Below are 16,836 nucleotides of genomic sequence, written 5' to 3'. Positions count from 1 at the left end.
AACTATTATTGTACGGAAAACATAAAGATTATATTTCTAAAAGCTCAATAACAAAACACCACAATAAGGACTTACAATGGAACTCGAACGAATAAAAACCTGTGATAACATCGGACCAATTCATATCTAAGAGGGAAAATGAATGTGATTATTTGTTAGTCAATCATATTTAATATATACATATCTACATATATATACTGAGTTATACTTGCTTGCAGATTATATAGCAAATAACGCTTTACATATCAAAGGTTACGGTTCAAAACGACCCTGTGGTCATTAAAATATCAAATTGTCTAAAGTAAATACAGGGGATAATCAGGAAATAGGTAACCCTGAAGAAGATGAAACGGCCTAGTGTATTGTACAGACATACAATAGCAATTATCTTAACTAACGATCACAGCTTACATGCTTAATTTATATTTGCAATTTATCTTGTGCTATGTTGTTAAGAAAAACATCGAGAGGAAACCTACAGATTTAAGGAGATTCTAAACAAGGTAACTATATTTCAATGCAACTACAGGCATAAGGGACATATCATATTAGTTATCAAGTTTGCTGGCGGCGGTGATGAAAATGATGGTTAATTTTCTTACACTTAACAATGTCACCTATTTGCCAGTGTGACTTCCTATTTTCAATTAAAAGAAACTGATATGACTCATGCTGAATTAAGCTTAGAACCAATTTCCTTAACAATAAAAGATTAATCAGATTGCAATTTTACGATCATTTATATGACCATGGATATAAATAGCAATAATTCTAAGTTTTAAAATATCAATTTTATGCTTCTATAATTAAAATATTTCATATAAGAATAGAATATAATTGAAATAGAAATTAAGCCTCAAGCATCAATTTAAATGAAGATACAACAAAGACTTTGATTGACATTCATGATCGAATGAAGGTTCTTGCTAACAATGAAACTTAAATTTTGAAGCGTAATTTCAAATATTATCGTCAATTACATTAAGGTTACTGTTATTTATTATTGGTTCATGAAATAAATGGTAATGGATCCAAGATTAGGAAATAGTATCGTTGAGCAAATGTTATTATTACTTTTACGAAAATTCTTGAATTTCTCTAACACGACGTAGGTGACAGCCTATCAAGAATTCTTCTATTTCTCAGGTAGTAGTCAGTAAGGTAAGTTAACATGCCCTCTTCCGTTCTTTTGCCGCTAAAATAAAAGCTTTTACAGCTGTATTCCAATTTTGATTGTGAAGTATTATTAGTGCTATAAGGGCCTAAATACAATAATTAAGCCTTAATAGAAGATTGTACCTACGTGCAAATCCGGGCAAGCAGATTTAATGAGCTTAATTTTTTTTTATGATTGATCGTGTTCGGTGAAAAGAAACGTCATGAGCGTCGGATGAAACTCTTCAACAGTCCAATTCTGTAAGAACTCGTTTCATTGATCACCCTTGAAATGTTGACAACCGACTTATGGTGATATACTATTGAGATGGTGGATGGATTCTTGAAATGTTATAATTATTATGATCAATGTCGCATATCATTTTCTGACATTTTAAGACCGTTTTCTGCGGTGAGTTTCGAGTTTGTTCTTACAGAATAGTCCTACTGATCCGTAAGTAGCAAGTCAAATCAATGGTAAATCAAGCAAGTCAATGGTAGCTTCTGAATTACGCCTCGAAGACAGGACTTGTATTCGTCAATAAAACTAATCATCACTTGAATATAGTAACCGGGTATCCAACGAGAGCAAGTATGTATTTAAGTAACCGACAATTATCTACGACAATACAAAAATATTATTTTGCTAACTTAATATACCTACGATATTATTATTTTGAAATAATGCCAGTATATTTTTCATTTGCCTTAATTTATATGATGTATTAAAAATTACCATTATATCGCATGGACAAACCGGTTTGTTTTTGGGGCGTATTATAATACGCTTAAATCATTTTATCAAGAAATCTCTACCGATGTATTATTTACATAGCCATTACTGACTGATATATTAAGTACATTCATTAAGAATAATAAGTAACAACATCTTACTATTAATTTTTGAATGTGAATATTTTTGTATTTGAATGTTTTTTTAAATGATTACAGTAAGACTCCTGAACGACTAAACGGATTCTTATCAAAGTTGCCAAATACATAAATGCGATTATGTCGCAAACTAAAATATATGATTTTTTGTACTATTATAATATTTGAACTCTTTCCGCTCGTGTCAGATTTCTGTCCCATTGGATTACGAGAGTTAAAGAATAGAGAGTGCACCTGAGTTTGCGCACACACTTGTGCACTATAATATCTTCTGCGTAGTTGGCTAATATCTCTTGAGTTTGGCCGCCGTGGCCGAAATCAGTCTGGAGGACATTATATTATTACATTATTTATGAATGGTCACATTGCTGGGCTCTCTTTAAGAAGGTGTGCTTTGTCGACCGCACTGTTTTAATGCGATTTGCTATAGCAGATTTTCATCCGACTTATGCAGGATTCCACACGATGTTTTCCTTCACCAAATATAATATGATAATATATGATAATATCTTATTGGTGATTATCAGCATATGAAACATCAATATTCGGTAAAAATTCACACATTTTATCCACTAGACTATTTCGGTATCTAGAGATTGTAGATAATGGTATAAAATCTCATAAATCAATGAGATACATGATCGCGATCATCATAATACGTACAATTATTTTCCTACATAATAAAAATGTTAACTTCATTAAATATGTAAATAAAATTAAAGCAATTAAATTTAATCTTAAACGGAAATAATTAACGTCGTATAATAATTCCAAGCTGATGTAACATTTTAATACATACACATTATTATATTTGATATGGTGCTTATAATAATTAAAACCATTAGGTGAGCCGAGATGGCCTAGAGCTTAGAACGAGTGTATGTTAGCCGATCGCGGGATCAATCCCAGACTTAAATCTCCTCAAGGGCAGAGGAGACCTTAACTGAGCATTGGGACATTCACAAACTGTTACTTAACTTTTTTTACTTTTATTAGATATTTCAATTCCCAGGTGAATTGTCCAGTGAATAATATGACTTGTGGAATCACCTCATTCTCTAGAAATAAGCAATGTAAGGAGTAGTATAAAACACCGTCAATGCGCTGCCAAGCAAGAGATATAAATGTGTGTTATGATGTCTTTAAGATGTCTTAATAATACCTATATCCTTCTAGCTTGACCACGGCAGCTATTTTAAAACAAGCCCTCGGCGTTCGATCAACAATACAACTAGTTGTTCATTGAAGCCCTCGGCGCAGGAAGTACCTAATATTTTACAAGAAATGCCTAATATAGTAGTCGGTGCTTAAACACAAGTGTACAAAGCCCTAATCTATTAAAAAGTGAATCACAAACATTCCTTACGACCATAAATTGATATGACTTTATTCAAATTTTATTATAAATAAATATTATTCTAATTTTACATTTCAATTAATCTTATCAATTAATTATTTCTATCTATATACTTAGAATTGATAACGGACATAGTGATTTATTCTGATCACTTAAATTCATTTAGATTAAGTATTTTAAAATTTCAAACAATAATGTTGAAAAAAAATACCGACATCGCATATTTATTATTACCGTCGACTTTGTTTCTACATAATACAACCATTTCCTATTTACAATATACAACAGAGAAAGTATACTTCAAAATATGTCATCAATTCGATTCAAAGTTTCTTATTTTTTTTGACAATGTTAGGCGATATCTTTGCCAATATGATTCCTAAACTGTTTTATAACATAATTAAAAATATTGTTTTTAAGTTTTTAGTTGGCTAAGCCATATTTTTAAGTGACTTTTTTGTGATCAAATGTTTTTTTCCAGTCAAATCAATATTTCTAAATATTTCTCTTAGGTTGGATTTGAATAAAAAAAACAGGAATGGATTGGCTATTTTAATGATTTTCATGATACCTTCTACCTTAGAAGAACCTTAAGACTTATAAATCGAAACATTATTATTTTTTTAATGATTATAAGGGCTAAAATGACGTCATATAAAGATATAATTGTGAATAACCACGTAGCAGAGATGTTACTAATCGTTATCAGTTCTTATCTAGATATCGCGCAGTACGAGCTGCGCGCTCGAATCGTGAACCATGTGTCCCCACACTTAGTGATATGGTAAATAATTAATTTATTACTTTATTTCCTATATAACTCTGTAGAATCTAAATATCGACGTATTTAATTGGCTTGTAAAAAAATATTAATATGACATAACTCTAAGAATATATTTGTTATCGATCATTACTTCAAAATATATTTTATCTTCAAAACAAAGTGAACAAAAATATAACAAGCAAATTTGCTTCCTATATAATATTTTCATGGAAACCATGTGTTTTGAATTGTTATGTATATATATTATTAGGCACTTGGTTTTTGTAGTAAAAGTGGTATTAACGTCGAAAGTAATTGATAACATTTTTATTTGCAGGTAGTTTTGAAGTATTGAGGTCAACACCATGGTAAGCTACATTTAAAATATTTTACTTTAAACTATTTTGGACGTTTACAAACTACAATCTATTTTTATAACAAATGTATATTCATATGTAGGTATTTATTGGGTTTATAAATAATAGTGATAATAGATATATTGTTATTTTTCATTATATATGTTTGGATTAAAATACACTATACGTGAATATGTCGTAGATTATTCTACTTATCTTAAAATTCTTGAGATACTCATATACCTATGATTGGGTAACGGATGATATCATTTTATCATGACGATTATGCCTAGTTTAAGTAATGGCATGAAAAATAATGCAAAATATTATTTTAAAATAATAGATAAATAGCAACGGTTAAAATTACAATATTATGAATTAAATACAATTATAAATTTACAATTAAAAGAGGTTTAAATAAAATATGAAATATAAAATAGCAACGGTTTTATATTTCATATTTTATTTAAACCTCTTTTAATTGTAAATTTATAATTGTATTTAATTCATAATATTGTAATTTTACACTAACAATATTCCTACAATCTGCCAACGCCTATTGTAGAAACATAGCAATCGCTTATTTCTTTAATTCTAATATCATTATAATCTAGGAGTTATTTCGTGTTTGAGCAACTTGTCACCCTACCAATTCGATTATTATCTTTATCAAAAATATAATAAAACTATTTATTTAATTGGTATATTTACAAAAAAAAACGGAAAAATAATAACATACTTATATATATAAATAAAATATCAAAAAAGATAACAAGAAGACAATTGAATTTTCTCCTATTATTAAAATTGGTTAATTAATAGTTCAGGCATGTATTGGAGAGCTGAACTATTAGTTAAGAGGTGTAGGGTTTCGAAAAAACTTCTAAAATATGGTTGTCATTTGCTTTTAGGCTAAATGTTATATTATAAAATAAAGCATTTTTTCTCACAATTATTCGGGTTTTTATAAATAATATAGGAGTATTAAAATGGGTATAGAAACAAGAGATGATGGAATTCCGTTATATTTGAAATTGTTTCCAGGAAACTGAGACGATCATAATCGTGAGCGTATTCAGCGGGGCCTGGCTGGTGCTCTTAGTGATGAGCATCGTGCTATGTACCCAAGTCGCCAGTTTGCGTCGTAAGGTTAAAGACCTTAGTGCCAGCGGACGATTACGAGTTCAGTGAGTAAAGTATAACTTAATTAACAGCTTAGGACTGGTAAGTGAACTTTATGTTTATGTATTTTTTGTTTGCTTAAAATTATTGTATCGGATGTCTGTCATTAAATGTCTGTCGTCGGGGTATCTTGGTCGTGGTAGTAGGCAAAAACGATTTATTTACCTGATTACACAGGAATAATAAATATTAATCATACTTGTAATTTGTCGTTTTTAAACAGAAAATTAAAAATGAGCCAGGATGGAAATCACGCGTTCCACAATCCTTGTCTTTCTCCGGACGAGGAGCTATCTCGTCGAGGCTACTCCATGTATCAGGCGTCCGAAGACGATATCGAAAGCGGTAGAGGTACAGAACGGTGCGTTAATTTAATATTGATATGAAAATAGAATATCAATTTACTTTTTATTATTGATATTAAGTATTTTAAATAAAAAGTAAGTATTAACAAATTATTTCTCCAGGCAGACGGGAGGGCACTTTGTAGACGAACTGACGCGAGAACTGGACAACAGACAGCAGCGCCAGGCAAACGCTCCACAATTTCTACTTCACGGCATTGAAGATAAGAAAAGGAAAACCCCGTCAAATCCTTTATCAAATCAAGGACGACAGAATGACATAAATCCTAACTTCATTTACTGACAAAACCCCTAATAAACTATGCCTCACGCAAAATGACCCTGTATTAAAAAAAAATTTTAGCAGACTTAAGCACAGAGGACGCACATTGTGCTTATATCGTCTAAAATTTACATCATTTTGGGTTTGTTTCGTCGTCATTACATTATGAGTGAAAATGCAGTACTTTTCCATTACTTTTGCTAAAAAAATATAGGAAAAAGCTGAAATATTTGTAAGCATTATATTTTATTTATTAAGATTTAAATTATAATATTATTAGATACATAGTATTTTACTTATCCTTACCTAATAAAAAATGTTACAAGAATAAAATTCAATTACAATATTTATTAATTTCACCAAATATTAAAGTGACTTCCTGGTATATTTAAATAAATAATAAATAAAACAAAAGTAACAACAACAATAAAATTTCTTTCTTATAGTTACTTATAGTCTTCTTATACATTTATACATCAAAAATCGTTATAACTACTAATGGCTTCGAACAAGTTGTATGAATAAATAACTAGATCTATAAAAATATGTCTTAAACTAACGCTTAGAGTATCTGTAATGTTGTATTTTTCGCAAATACGGTCTAGTACGTAGAGAGCTTTGAGTAGACCTGCATCTGCCGGAAATGCACCTAGATTTTATGCTGTTACCATTCACCAACCTTACTTTGCTTCTATTTCTATTTCTCGCATATCGTACACCTTCTTCATTAACCTTAGTTTTATATTTTGGACTTGAAAATTCTTTTTCATCTTCCTGGGAATCGTTACTTTTATTCGCTTCGTGAGCGTCTAATATATCTTGAATACTTTTATAAGCTTCATCTGCTTCAGAATTTGACTCTACGCTGTGTGGTTTGTAATGTTTTGTTAAGTCATTTTTCTTTTCACTAATTTTCTCCAGATGTTTTAGGTAAGTGTACGTTTCTGGGTCAGTCGATTCGCTTATTGGTTTGAAATCTGAAAAGCTTATGAACTGCAACGCAGATGATGGTTTTGACTTTCCGGGATACAACGATTTTGAGAATAATTTCGCATATCTATCTCCAAGATCGTAAGGATAATATTCTGAATCTAGAATGTTCTTTCCATCTGGTAGATATCTCTCTCTCTTTTCAGATGCTTCGATTTGAATTGGGATTTTACTGTCTGTGTCAAACTTGACATTCGGTGGGAGAGTCACTCCATACAGTTCCTTGTCAGATGTCTTTCCATAAATTTTGTCGAATACTTTGATATCGTCCGACCAGAATTGTGAAATTCCTAAAAAAAAAGTCTTTATATAGTTCTAATAGGTTTATAATTTTTATGATTCTTAATAATTATGTAAACGCATATGTTTGTTGTTTTATCTTTCTTTGATTGTTCCATTGCTAGGCATCTTTCCTACAAACGCTATTGTGCATAAAATTATCGAAACAGGTTGAAGATTTTATTCTCGACATATATATACAACTAAATTATATACAACATGCACAACTATTGGAAATTTCTAATTAGCCTTTGTTGGGTCTATTTTGGACATTCGTCAACATTTGGTATTTTTACACTTTATGTACGCCATTGTAAATTAAGACAGTTTTTCTAATTGAAACCTTTACACACCTGAAAATATGAATTTAAAAAGTTTGTTAATTTATCGTAATGAATGCAGAAAAAATCGGATACAGTACGTATCTTCATGCCAAAAATATATTTAATTTTCAGAGATATAAAGCTACAAGCGATACGTTCAATAATTTAAAATGCAGTGGTCACTGTAACTGGCTTTCGCTAACGGTTGTTGAAGTGCCATCGTGACATATATTTGTTATATAGATTATAGGTGTAAGTAGCCTTTATCATTAAAATACTAACTACATATATATGTGAGGCCCAAAAAATCAATACAACAATATTTTATTCACAAAGATTGTTACTAAAGTATTATAAATTTATTATAATTTTAATAAGAAAAGTAAAAGAAAATGTTTCTTTGCTGGGCTAAGGCTTCCTTTCCATTTTTGGCGAATGAGTGTGGAGTTAGTTCACCACCCTGTGTCAATGGCGGGCGAAAGACACACACATGTGACAGAATTTCACCCGACAGATGCCATTTTATGACGATGTCTTTCTTCATCGCTAAGCACGCGATGAAAATAAGCATAAAAACTCAGTGGTGCTCGGCTGGATTTCAACCCGCAATCTTCGGGTAAGATTCATGTGTTATTCAACAATTAAAACCTAATTAACAATTATATTATAAAGAAAAGTAACACACTTGCAACAGAAATCCTTTATAATATTGTTTTGTTGTTGTTTTTTGAACTGATATTGTGTCACTGTTATATTATTAGAAATTATATATATTTAGTTGTATAATTTTCTGCTCACTTACTTTCAGACTTACATTTATTCAAGTTATGTTTAAATATAAAACCGGATCTTTAACGAATATACTTTCGATTTTAACAGTTAGTCAAATAATAATGAATATTATCCTCATAAATTTCTTAAGCATGTTCTTTTTTTTGCAGTAGGCGGACTGTTGAGTCAATATACATAAACGCCCAACCTTGGGATTTTTATGTCCCTTATAACACTAGTTATAATGGTTCAATCACTCTTCAAACACAACACAACCATACTAAGTACTGTTGTTTAACTGTTTAATATGAGGTCTTGAGTAGGGGTGGTGCCTAGCCAGCGCTTGTACATAGTCCAACCACCAAGTAAATTATTAAAAGTTCAATATTGGTCTCTGACTGTGCTGCGTTATTTGCTGTAAACGTTTACCCCTTTTGCTTATAAAACAGTTTTTCGACTTCATTATCTAATTTTCTTTTAATTGAAAATAATTATTTTAAAAACAAAATTTGCCATATACTAAATATGGCAAATGCTTATTTCCTAGCAATACAGCAGAACTATGATTCTTTATAAAGCGATTAATGTCGTAATCAGGCGATGAGAGATCGTAGTACTATAACGGAAAGTGTATAATGATTTATATGAGTTAATATATATTAAAAATAGAATCATAACAATGTTGAAAGTTATATAAAATATTTTAAACACCAGGAAATAAGAAACCGTTATGCAACTCATATATAAAATTATAAAACATTGCTTTTACCGTGACTAAAAAATACTTTTGAAAATGTTTACTTTGAATGTAAATTATTACAAATGACTTTCAAAAAATACTTACGACGTTTCTAATTTACCTCTAGTTTAAATGCCATATGACGCAATAGAGTAACAGTAAGTAGAGCTATTCTGTAAGATAAAAATCGAATTCGAATAGATTGTGAACAATAATTATAAACAACAAAGCATCAAAATAGTGGTGATCACTGTAAGTCAGTTTTCAATATTTAAATAGTGAAATATGATATCTTACAGAATAGCACTAAGATCTACCATTAAACAGCAATACTTAGTATTATTGTGTTCCGGTTTGAAAGGTGATTGAGCTAGTGTATCAGTGAGCCAGTGCCAGTGATGCTAGTGAGCCAGTGTACAAGGAACATAACATCTTAGTTCCCAAGGTTTGTGACGCAGTACGTCATATAAAGATCGATATAAAGAATGGTTAAAATCTCTTACAGTGAAATCATAAGATACAAGATGTAAATGCTATGCATCAATATTTAATTATTAAACGTAGCTATTACACAATATATTTATCCGAGAGTATGTATGTATATAGGTTCGTACTGACGTTATTAATGAACTAATAAACGAAATATTGACAATTTTCACAATTTATAAATCACCAATAATATAAAATTTAATTTCAAATGTACCTACCTACCTGTAGTTTAAGGATTTGATTTGATTGAATTGAAATTCATTTAGTTTTTTTAACTATGGTGCAATGATTACGGACAAGGTTAAACAATTTTATTTAAGTTTGCAATACGTTTATTATCATTATTTCCCTTATGTGCTTGATATTTTTGAAAACTTCAATAAATATGTTTCACGATATTAAATTAGATCGTGATATTACAAAAAGCATTTTGGCATCGCTTTTCCCTTTTCATTAATGACAATACGTATTTTGTTTCTGTTTGGAATTCCATATTTAAATTTATTGTTGACTTTATGGTTAATTTATCTTTTTAGTCTTCGTTTTAGACTTTTTTTTTTAGTTTTTTAATTGTTTCTGTTACTCTAAGCTTTCTTAGCTTTTTATTGATCGCTGATTTGAAGGCAGACGGAAGATGTTCCGGCGAGGGTCTTAGTATTTTTTCGGATTTATAGATTGTAAATGTATAATTTATTACACATAGTAATAATTTATTATTAAGTATAATTATATGCGACGGAAAATTAATATTATATATGAAATTATTCTTACCAGATGTTTTGCTATAACCCCTTTGCAAAATTGTCAGTACAATTGTCAATAATAAAACTGTCCGTCTGAACATCTGAAATTTTATTACATTGAATTATAATTCAGTAATATATATAACTAAAAATATATATCGCATAAGTATTATAAACAATTCAATTAAATTAAATCTAACATCAGTAAGTTCTTAAATTCTTAAATAAAATTGGTAGTATTTAAACTTACCTACATCGGTCGAAAATTTTTAATCAGTATTAAGATTATTTAAAATTAATATATAAAATTAAACTATATTTTAATAAATATCACTCTACGTTATTCAGTATTCATATAATTATATAATATATACATATAAATTAAAAATTACCTTTAATATTCGTAATCTTTAAATCACTTCACAACTCACCAAACGCGATGGTTACCGCGTAATGGTAAACACTGCGATGAAGCATGCAAAGAAAACAAACTTATCTTTATAGCTTCGGATGGGGAGAACGAACTAGCTCGACCGACATTGACGGGCTCGCTGCTGCAATTTTCTATTGATATTTGAAATTATTTAAATTTCAGTGAAAAAAATTATAATACTTCATGTATTATAATTATAACGTAATGTTAATTACTCACATACGACACATTAAGTTTCCTTTGATGTTTTCTTTATCCGCTTAGCATGAAATGAAAATTCCAGAATCCATTTACCTTCTTTTGTTGCTAATTCGTCTACCTATTTTACTCCTAACCGATTTCATTGGCATGGCAGCCATTTTTGGGGCGCAAATGCGAAACATATAATAGTCCGCAAATGTGTGCGCAAATACAGGAATTTTGTATTCTTTCACTTACATAATCCGATGAAATGGCATAACCAACACAAATGGAAAAAGTTCAGCCTTAGGGCCAACGGCTTTAAGTGCTTTCCGGCATTCGGAAGAGTACCTAAACATTGCCAAACTCCGGGCTGCGAACGACGCGGAGTCTGAAGCCAGACTCGGAATCTGCGATCATTTAACTGACCACATGACATAAATAAATAGTATTGAGCAGTGGCATAGCATGAGGGGAACGGAGGGTGCGGTCCGCACCAGGAGGCATTTTCATGGGGGCGGCATTTGCAAAAATAAGGGGGCAGCAAATTTGGAATCCGCACTGCGTGCTTGTGACCTATGCCAAGCCACTCGTCTTGAGGTATCAATTATTACATGTCTCATGTGATCAAAATAATATTAACGAAGTACCTACGATTTACTTGTCGACTAACCCAATTCATATGAAACTTTCATATTTGGGTAGTTTTTAGTTTGGAGTTAACAGAATCGATAAACGGGTCCTGATGTTCTATGACGAGATAATAGGTATAGCTTATTCTGTCAAAGTGGTCGAAGCGAAAATTGTCAGTCCGGGCGCTTTAAATACATGCAACGCTTATCATTTCGAACAAAATCACAGCAGGTAGCCCTATTCATGTTTAACAAAACGAAAAATAATAAAAGGATTGAGCGAACGACGAGTTCACAAAATATTTTTCTTTCAATTAATTTGTCGCATAGATCTTTATCAAAATAAGTAATAAATTAATTTTAAGCACTAGCATTAAATATTGCTCGATATTTGGATAAATGTAAAATAAATGAAAAAATACGTGGTGTGCATGTTAAGCTGTATTAGCTAGGTTATCCAACCAGAAGTGAACAAATCGTTGTATAAAGCCAGTACTTGCAGCAACTTATCTGCGGCGAAAGTCAGGTTCAAAACTCTCGCGCGTCCTAGTACTTCCGACTTCCTTTCCTATCAATTACAACTCTTTAATTACGAGAACTTGATTAGAGTAGGAAATTTATCTTTAAAATTCCCGTATCTCTTCTTATGGTACTGTTATAGATTAATTGCAAAACAAGTCTATATATAATACAAGCTTAAAATAAAAAAAATAACAGCTTTATACAGTATAATAAAAGAATTGACGACCCACTGCCCATACATCCACGAGCAGTGTCTATATATTTTTCTACTTCAAGTACAGTTTGTCCCTTAGTAAATATACACTACACACACTACACACATATATATAATTCAGGTTGAATTATATATATAAAGAAGTTTTGATTTCGCTTTGGTATATAATAGTAAAATTATTTATTATGCTGCGTATCAATGCGTATGCGGTAGTCATTTAAATTTAAGTATATTAGTTTATGTTTAAAAAAAATCGAACTCTTTTAAAATGTAATATACTTATACACAATATGTGTTGCAGCTTGTAGATATTATGAAAGCAGGTAACACGTTCGCGCAAAATACTTGGACAGATAAAATATCACTTTCAATTTCTTGTCCGCAAAGATCCAATATCGGCTTTCTTATAATTTCACTCAAGAGTATCTACCTAATGTTAGTGTCACGCGGCTGGACAAAACCTTACGCTTCTTAAGCTTTGAAACTTATTCCACCACGAGCGCCAGTGCGGGTTAGTAGATACACATGAACTAGAATGACATCCGACATTTATACAGATTTCTTCGCAATGTCTTCGCAATCTCCTTCAAATTCACCTTCAAATTCACCTTCACAGCCGTGCACGAAATATTTTATTTATAAGTAACAAATAAAGCACGTGCTTAGTGATTAATTTTTAGAAATAGAAATTTGTGATTATATTTCATCTCGTGCTTGACTGTGAAGAAAAACATAGTGAGGAAACCTGCATGTAGTTATGCCACATGTGTATTCTACCAACACGCATTGGAACAGCGTGGTGGAATAATTTCCTAACCGTCTCCTCAAAAGGGAGAGGAGGCCTTAACCCAGCAGTGGGACATAAACAGGCTGTTACTGTAGTGATTAAACTCTGTTCTTTTATGTCCCGAACTTGAACTCGCGATCTTTGGTTAAGGTTCTAAGAATAGAACAGAATAGGATAGGATAGGATAAAATAGAATAGAATAAAAAAAACTGTATTGCACACAAATTATATATGAACATGACACTTAATTGAGGTTAAAATTAGGTACAGTATACAGATACAATTATTGCGCAAAGGCAGTTCAATAACTTTTAGCAATCTCTTCTCGGAAAAGACTTCAACCTTCAATGTATTTATACATTCTTATACCTTCTGTATTTGAACATAAAATGTTGTAGGCACGGTGGGCATGCCCACAACCCTACCCTAGGGGTCGATAGAAGTGGCTATAGGTCCATACGGGGAGGGCCGTCATACATTTTTAAAACTTCTATTTACGAATAGGAATTCAATGTATCGTTTATAAGTTATTAGGTAGTCCGACTCGTACTTTGCTGATTTTTGGGTGGCCGTGACCACAACCTTTTTAAAGGATGGATCCGCGCAGCAATTGTGTACAAGGCACTATGCGTTAAGGTCCACATATTTTATTTTAATTGCTAGCATACTTACATATTACATATATTTATTTTACATGCAATACATATATTTTTTTCAAGTTGTTAAATTTCTGTTGAACATTTGAAAGGAAGTGTTTTTGTCATTATTTTACAATAATTTGTAATATCATTCATCAACATTCTAAGTAATGAGATTACCTCATGGCTGCAATATGGGTCAGCGAAAAGAAATAAAACAAATATTAACAATAAAATATTAGTTTATAAGTTTATACTTTAGAATTAATATCACATAACTTTTATTTTTTAATAAAAATAAACTAAAAATCTTTGCCATGCAAACATGCGAGGCATAACTAAGTTTTCTTTCCTAAAAAAATACTTTCATCTTGACTAATTTAACAAATAAATAACAAAAAAAAAGTAATATTTTAAATAAGTGAAAAAATAAAAATATTGGGCTTCTTTGTGCAAAAGTCGCTACACGATTAATATAAATGAAAATAAAATATATTTTCTTAATTCATTAATAATTGGAGAGCAGGTGTTAAAAGACCATCTGCCCCTTCTGCCTACCACATATCGCACAATGGGAACTAAGATGTTATGTCTGTTGTCTGTATTTGGATTATTTGTCTCAACACAGCAATATATAGTTGTATTATATTTGTGTCATTTGCACAAATATTGCATTTAAAGTAAAACGAAAATATACCAATCAAACACAAAAAATGAACAACACACACATTTGTCGGTTGATTGTGTTGTAAAAAAGCCAACATTTTCAGTTATTTCTTATTCGATTCATGTATATATATGACTTTTTTACAACATTTGAATACATAAAAATAATTATCAAGCAAATGAACATCACATCCCTATTAGATAATGCATTTCATTACATTAAAACATTTATATAACATTGGTTTATATAGAAAAAAAATGTACAAAATTAAAATCAAATTAAATTCTCCTATTTTTTACCTTTGTGAAAATGTTTTACTGCTCAGCAAGGACTTCCTTTCATGTTAAACAGAGAGATTAGAGCTTAATTAGGTTCAAGTGACAACTGTATTTTATGCATTAAATAAAATTTGTGTATGGTTCACCTGCAATAGGAGGAATAAACTATAAATAGAAGGTCCTTGTTTGACAGTAGGACTACAAATAATTTGTTATTAACACATTTCAATCAAACTTTAAATAATAAGTATTATAAGTAAGCTACATGTATAAGATAGGACAGCAAAAACAAAAAAAGTAACAAATGCTATTTCTATTAAAATGTTAGGATAAAATAAGTCTTTCGGAAAAAGAACACTAAGCAACTGCAACTAAACATCAATCAGCTCTTAAATTACATTCATCATCATAATTTAGGTTACTAAATTTTTTAAGTAAATTGAACACAAACACTGATGGTAACTCAGTTTGTTTTACTAAACATCAGTCTCAGCCATTTGGATTTTGATTGTTGACACACTTTTGCCAGTGTCAATATTGATTTTAATATCCTTATTTTCCTTCTTCATATGTTTTAATTCCTCAGGTTTCAAAAGCTTTACACCTGAATTTGCTTGCAGAGTCATGAGGTTTTTAATCCACCGCTCATTCTTAATTGTTTTCTTAGTCTCAGCTGATATCTCCATTAGTTCCATGTTCAAGCCTTTTATATCTTCAACATGTTTCTGGATTAAAATTTCACTGTCTTTTGTGTTTTTTGTGTTTTTTTTATTTTTCCTCTTTTCTTTCTGAGGTTTAATATCAGGTAATCTCTGTTCAAGCTCCTCTGAATCGTAAACTCTATTAATTTTGTCTATATCTGACCAGCTAGTTGTAGAAATCACAGAAGGGGTTGCTGCAGATGAAATGCGGGTTCTTCTTGTTCTTACGGAACCAAAATCACTCATGTCTTCTTCATTTTCGAAACGTAAAAACTGTAAGTCTTCATACCCAAATGGAAATTCACATTCAAGATTCTCACACATTAACATTTTTTCATTGAAGTTTATGAAGAAAAATCTTATTTCAGAAGAACAAAGTGGGCATACCTAAAAGTAAATTATTAAGATTACTAAATGAAATAGTAAAACGTATGGAAATAGTAGTTCTAAAATTTAAAAACTTACTCGAGGGCCTTCCTCTATGATTTGTGTAGATTCCCCTTCAGCAGACATTGCCTGCAAAATTCAAGTGTGAAACATCATGTATTTTATAATTTGTCATTTTGGTTACTTAATTTATTTAGGAGTTCTACATACCGGAGAAGGCATTGCTGAAATAGCAATGCTTTCCTCCATAATTTGAATGCAAACTTATAATTTATAGGCAAAATGTTATTCTAATAATATAAAACACTCATTTTTTTCGAAACCAATTTTTAACAGGCAATAGACATATGGCAATCACTATTGCGACGGCGTTAATAATATTCCTTTTATTTTAGAAACAAAAAGTATACAACCACTTGTCTAAATCAAAGCAGGTAGGTTAGGTTTGTTTTGAACCTTTGACAACTAAAATGATGTCAAATTTAATCAGTTTCTTGTCAAAATTATGATGTTATTTAAAAATACGTACGATAAATCCAATGTTAGTATACATGTAAAAAGAGGGTATGGCATATTTATATAATAGAAAATACAAAAAATAGCTTAGACAGCCTTGGTTTTTTAAACGAGTTTTTTATGAGTATTGAAATAGTGTTGTCCGTCTTGTTTTATATTACATTGATAATCGTACATACTTTTGTGAATAAAGTTGATACCAAATTGCCATTTCTT

General features: G+C 30.6%; 3 protein-coding genes across 4 annotated transcripts; 1 reads left to right on the top strand and 2 right to left on the bottom strand.

Moving 5' to 3' along the window:
* Nucleotides 1-4,114: 4,114 nt before the first annotated feature.
* LOC126772429 (uncharacterized) lies at nucleotides 4,115-6,614 on the top strand. Its single transcript, XM_050492800.1, has 5 exons — nucleotides 4,115-4,187; nucleotides 4,504-4,534; nucleotides 5,567-5,709; nucleotides 5,928-6,065; nucleotides 6,172-6,614. The coding sequence occupies exons 2-5, from the start codon at nucleotides 4,532-4,534 to the stop codon at nucleotides 6,350-6,352; spliced, it is 465 nt and encodes a 154-aa protein (XP_050348757.1). The 5' UTR covers nucleotides 4,115-4,187; nucleotides 4,504-4,531; the 3' UTR covers nucleotides 6,353-6,614.
* A 224-nt stretch (nucleotides 6,615-6,838) lies between these two features.
* Nucleotides 6,839-15,098, bottom strand: LOC126772391 (uncharacterized). 2 transcript variants are annotated; one of them, XM_050492753.1, is made up of 3 exons: nucleotides 15,038-15,098; nucleotides 10,694-10,766; nucleotides 6,839-7,611 (listed from the first exon to the last, which is right to left on the bottom strand). In XM_050492753.1, the coding sequence occupies exons 2-3, from the start codon at nucleotides 10,764-10,766 to the stop codon at nucleotides 6,887-6,889; spliced, it is 798 nt and encodes a 265-aa protein (XP_050348710.1). In that variant the 5' UTR covers nucleotides 15,038-15,098; the 3' UTR covers nucleotides 6,839-6,886. The 2 variants fall into 2 exon arrangements, with proteins under 2 accessions (XP_050348710.1, XP_050348709.1); XM_050492752.1 differs by lacking the exon at nucleotides 15,038-15,098 and adding an exon at nucleotides 11,058-11,111.
* On the bottom strand, nucleotides 14,368-16,552 carry LOC126772407 (uncharacterized). Its single transcript, XM_050492775.1, has 3 exons — nucleotides 16,315-16,552; nucleotides 16,183-16,233; nucleotides 14,368-16,104 (listed from the first exon to the last, which is right to left on the bottom strand). The coding sequence occupies exons 1-3, from the start codon at nucleotides 16,351-16,353 to the stop codon at nucleotides 15,493-15,495; spliced, it is 702 nt and encodes a 233-aa protein (XP_050348732.1). The 5' UTR covers nucleotides 16,354-16,552; the 3' UTR covers nucleotides 14,368-15,492.
* Between the last annotated feature and the right edge of the window lie 284 nt (nucleotides 16,553-16,836).

The sequence above is a fragment of the Nymphalis io genome, chromosome 12 (genome assembly GCF_905147045.1).
Source record: "Nymphalis io chromosome 12, ilAglIoxx1.1, whole genome shotgun sequence".
NCBI lineage: Eukaryota > Metazoa > Arthropoda > Insecta > Lepidoptera > Nymphalidae > Nymphalis > Nymphalis io.
Note: the sequence above shows the minus strand (reverse complement) of the source record. Positions and strands in the feature narration are given on the sequence as shown.

Bases quoted from the DNA above. Each gene is read 5' to 3' on its own strand.
- LOC126772429 (XM_050492800.1), top strand. The intron at 5,710-5,927 runs GTGAGTAAAGTA...GTTTTTAAACAG, and splicing joins AGCGGACGATTACGAGTTCA to AAAATTAAAAATGAGCCAGG. The intron at 6,066-6,171 runs GTGCGTTAATTT...TTATTTCTCCAG, and splicing joins AGCGGTAGAGGTACAGAACG to GCAGACGGGAGGGCACTTTG.
- LOC126772391 (XM_050492753.1), bottom strand. From the start codon at position 10,766: ATGTTCAGACGGACAGTTTTATTATTGACAATTGTACTGACAATTTTG. The intron at 7,612-10,693 runs GTAAGAATAATT...CTTTTTTTTTAG, and splicing joins GGGTTATAGCAAAACATCTG to GAATTTCACAATTCTGGTCG.
- LOC126772407 (XM_050492775.1), bottom strand. From the start codon at position 16,353: ATGGAGGAAAGCATTGCTATTTCAGCAATGCCTTCTCCG. The intron at 16,234-16,314 runs GTATGTAGAACT...TGAATTTTGCAG, and splicing joins TTTCAGCAATGCCTTCTCCG to GCAATGTCTGCTGAAGGGGA. The intron at 16,105-16,182 runs GTAAGTTTTTAA...ATTTACTTTTAG, and splicing joins TCATAGAGGAAGGCCCTCGA to GTATGCCCACTTTGTTCTTC.